The sequence below is a fragment of the Orycteropus afer genome, unplaced genomic scaffold, assembly GCF_000298275.1.
Source record: "Orycteropus afer afer isolate SDZICR_OR568_19922 unplaced genomic scaffold, OryAfe1.0 scaffold00164, whole genome shotgun sequence".
Lineage (NCBI taxonomy): Eukaryota > Metazoa > Chordata > Mammalia > Tubulidentata > Orycteropodidae > Orycteropus > Orycteropus afer.
The window spans coordinates 5,050,967-5,053,196 of NW_006921751.1; the positions used below are offsets into that span (position 1 = coordinate 5,050,967).

At 38.2% G+C, this 2,230-nt stretch overlaps 1 protein-coding gene across 1 annotated transcript in view; it reads right to left on the reverse strand.

The window, feature by feature from the left end:
• Positions 1 to 2,230, reverse strand: part of AK5 (adenylate kinase 5) — a 483,936-nt gene that overhangs the window by 138,011 nt on the left and 343,695 nt on the right. Inside the window, exon 10 of the mRNA XM_007946496.2 lies at positions 1,060 to 1,104. Coding sequence (XP_007944687.1) covers positions 1,060 to 1,104 — 45 coding nt within the window. The remainder of the gene's footprint in view (positions 1 to 1,059; positions 1,105 to 2,230) is intronic.

Sequence of the window (2,230 nt, forward strand, 5' to 3'; positions counted from 1 at the left end):
TTTTTTTTTAAACAATGATTTTGAGTTTTGTTCCACATTGTTCTCCCACTCTATCCAGGATTTCCTACATAGATCCCCCTCTGAGTGGTTGACAGTGGTAGCCAGGCTCCATCTAGTTCTTCTGGTCTCATAGTCATATAGGCTGAGGATCTCATGGTGTACCAGTCCTTTGGACTATTTGTTTCCATGTGTCTTTGGTTTTCTTCATTCTTCTTTGCTCTGGATGAGGAGAGACCCATTGTTGCATCCAGATGGCTGCTTGCAAGTTTTAAGTTCCCAGTTGCTACTTGCCCAAGTATGATGTAGAACAATGTTTTGTGTAGTAAGTTATGCCAATTGAGCTTGATGTTCCCTGTGACCATCATCCCAAGCCCACAGGTCCAACTACTTGCTCCCTCCAGGTAGCTGGCTGTGGCCAAGAAGTGACTACAGCCTTGGCCCTTGTCAGCTCTATTATATACCTGCAAATTCTTACAAAACATACAAATATGCTTGTAGAAACATTGTCTGCCAACCCTATACAGGGTCATGAGCACACTCTCCCTTGCATAGACATACCTAGTCATTCAGCCTGTCCATCTATCTATCCACCCACATGTCAATGTTTGCCATCACTGACAACACAGTACTGTATGTGCTCACAAGGTTTTAAGACCTCTGTCACTAATCACCAAAGTAGGATATAAAACATTGTTTTTGTGGACTATGTTATGCCAATTGACCTTAGTGTCCACTGAGACTATGGTCCTGAGCTCCCATGCCCAGTGACTCATTCCCTCAAGGTGTTTGGTTATGACTAAGAAGTTACAATATACTTTATTATTGTACAGCTAAACATATTTGATGTTCTTTAGAGTCATACTTTTTCTATGCTGTAAAGATACAAATCAAAAGCAATATAAAACTGTGTAAATAAAAGCTACAGTCTTGAAGCCTAGGGAGTATTATTGTGACCAAAAAAGGGACAAACTTCAAAAGAGAATGATAAATAGCCTTTTTTTCCCCTCTAAAGTTATTACTATAGCAATTGCATTAGAAAATTAGAGAGCTATTACTCACCAATCATGAAAATAATTTTACACTTCCTCAAATCTTCCATAAAACCTTTAAAATAAGAATAATTTTGGTTATTGGCAAGAAATAACTACATCAAAACCCTGGTTTTATTCATGCTATGCAGAAACCCAAATCTTGTACTTTTATTTGGTAAGAAGCTTGAAGCTGAGTAAACAGGCCATGATGAATAGAGACTGATGACCATCTTGACCTTATTTCTAGATCCAGATAACATATTTTCATGCTAACACAGACTATCAATTTTAGGTGGTAAAATTGATAAATCATTAAACAGCATGAGTCCCAAAGTAAGAAAGTTAATTTGTAAAATAATTTTTTACATTTTCCAAGTGTTCAGTTTGGTGTTACTTGTTACTGCATATTTCTTTTTAAAGTTTACAAATTTTATTGAGAATATGCATAGCAAAACATCAACAGTTTGTACATATGTACTATTTAGTGACATAAATGATTTTCTCCTGTTGTGCAACCATTCTCACCCTTCTTTTCTTAGTTGTTCCTCCTCCATTAACACAAATTCACTGCTCCCTGAGGTTTTTATCTAATCTTTCAAGTCACTGTTGTCAGTTTGATTCCATATAGATAGGTCCCCGCCCTCCCTGTGGATACCCTTTCCTTGTGTCTTTTTTCCCTTTTATTGTGATTTGGGTGAAAATTATTTTCTATTCAAGAGTTTATACACATTTTGTTTCATGACACTGGTTGCATGTAATAGCTCTCTTCCCAAAGTATTAACAGTTACTTTTTCCCTGTGTCCTTCCCAATGCATTCCTGCCTCCCTAGCTTTCTTCCTGTGCAAATGCTGCCCTTTTGATCTCCCAAGGTTGATTGCTCTAAGGAGTGCATTTTTCTGGTGTAATTGTTCAATCATAGGCCTGTTTATTGTTTGGCTGAGAGTTAAGCCATGGGAGTGATTCCAATTCCAGGCCCGAAGGGTAACTCGGGCCATAATCTTAGAGGTTTCACCAGTCTCTGTCCAACCAGCAATCCTGGTCTTTTTATGTTCTTTAATTTTGTTCCACATTTTTCTCCCACTGTATCCAGCATCTCTAATTTTGATCCCTTTCCCAGTGATTGGCACTGGTAGCTAGGTACCATTTAGTTCTTCTGGTCTCAGGGTTGTGTAGGTTAAGGTTCCCGTGGTCCATTTGTC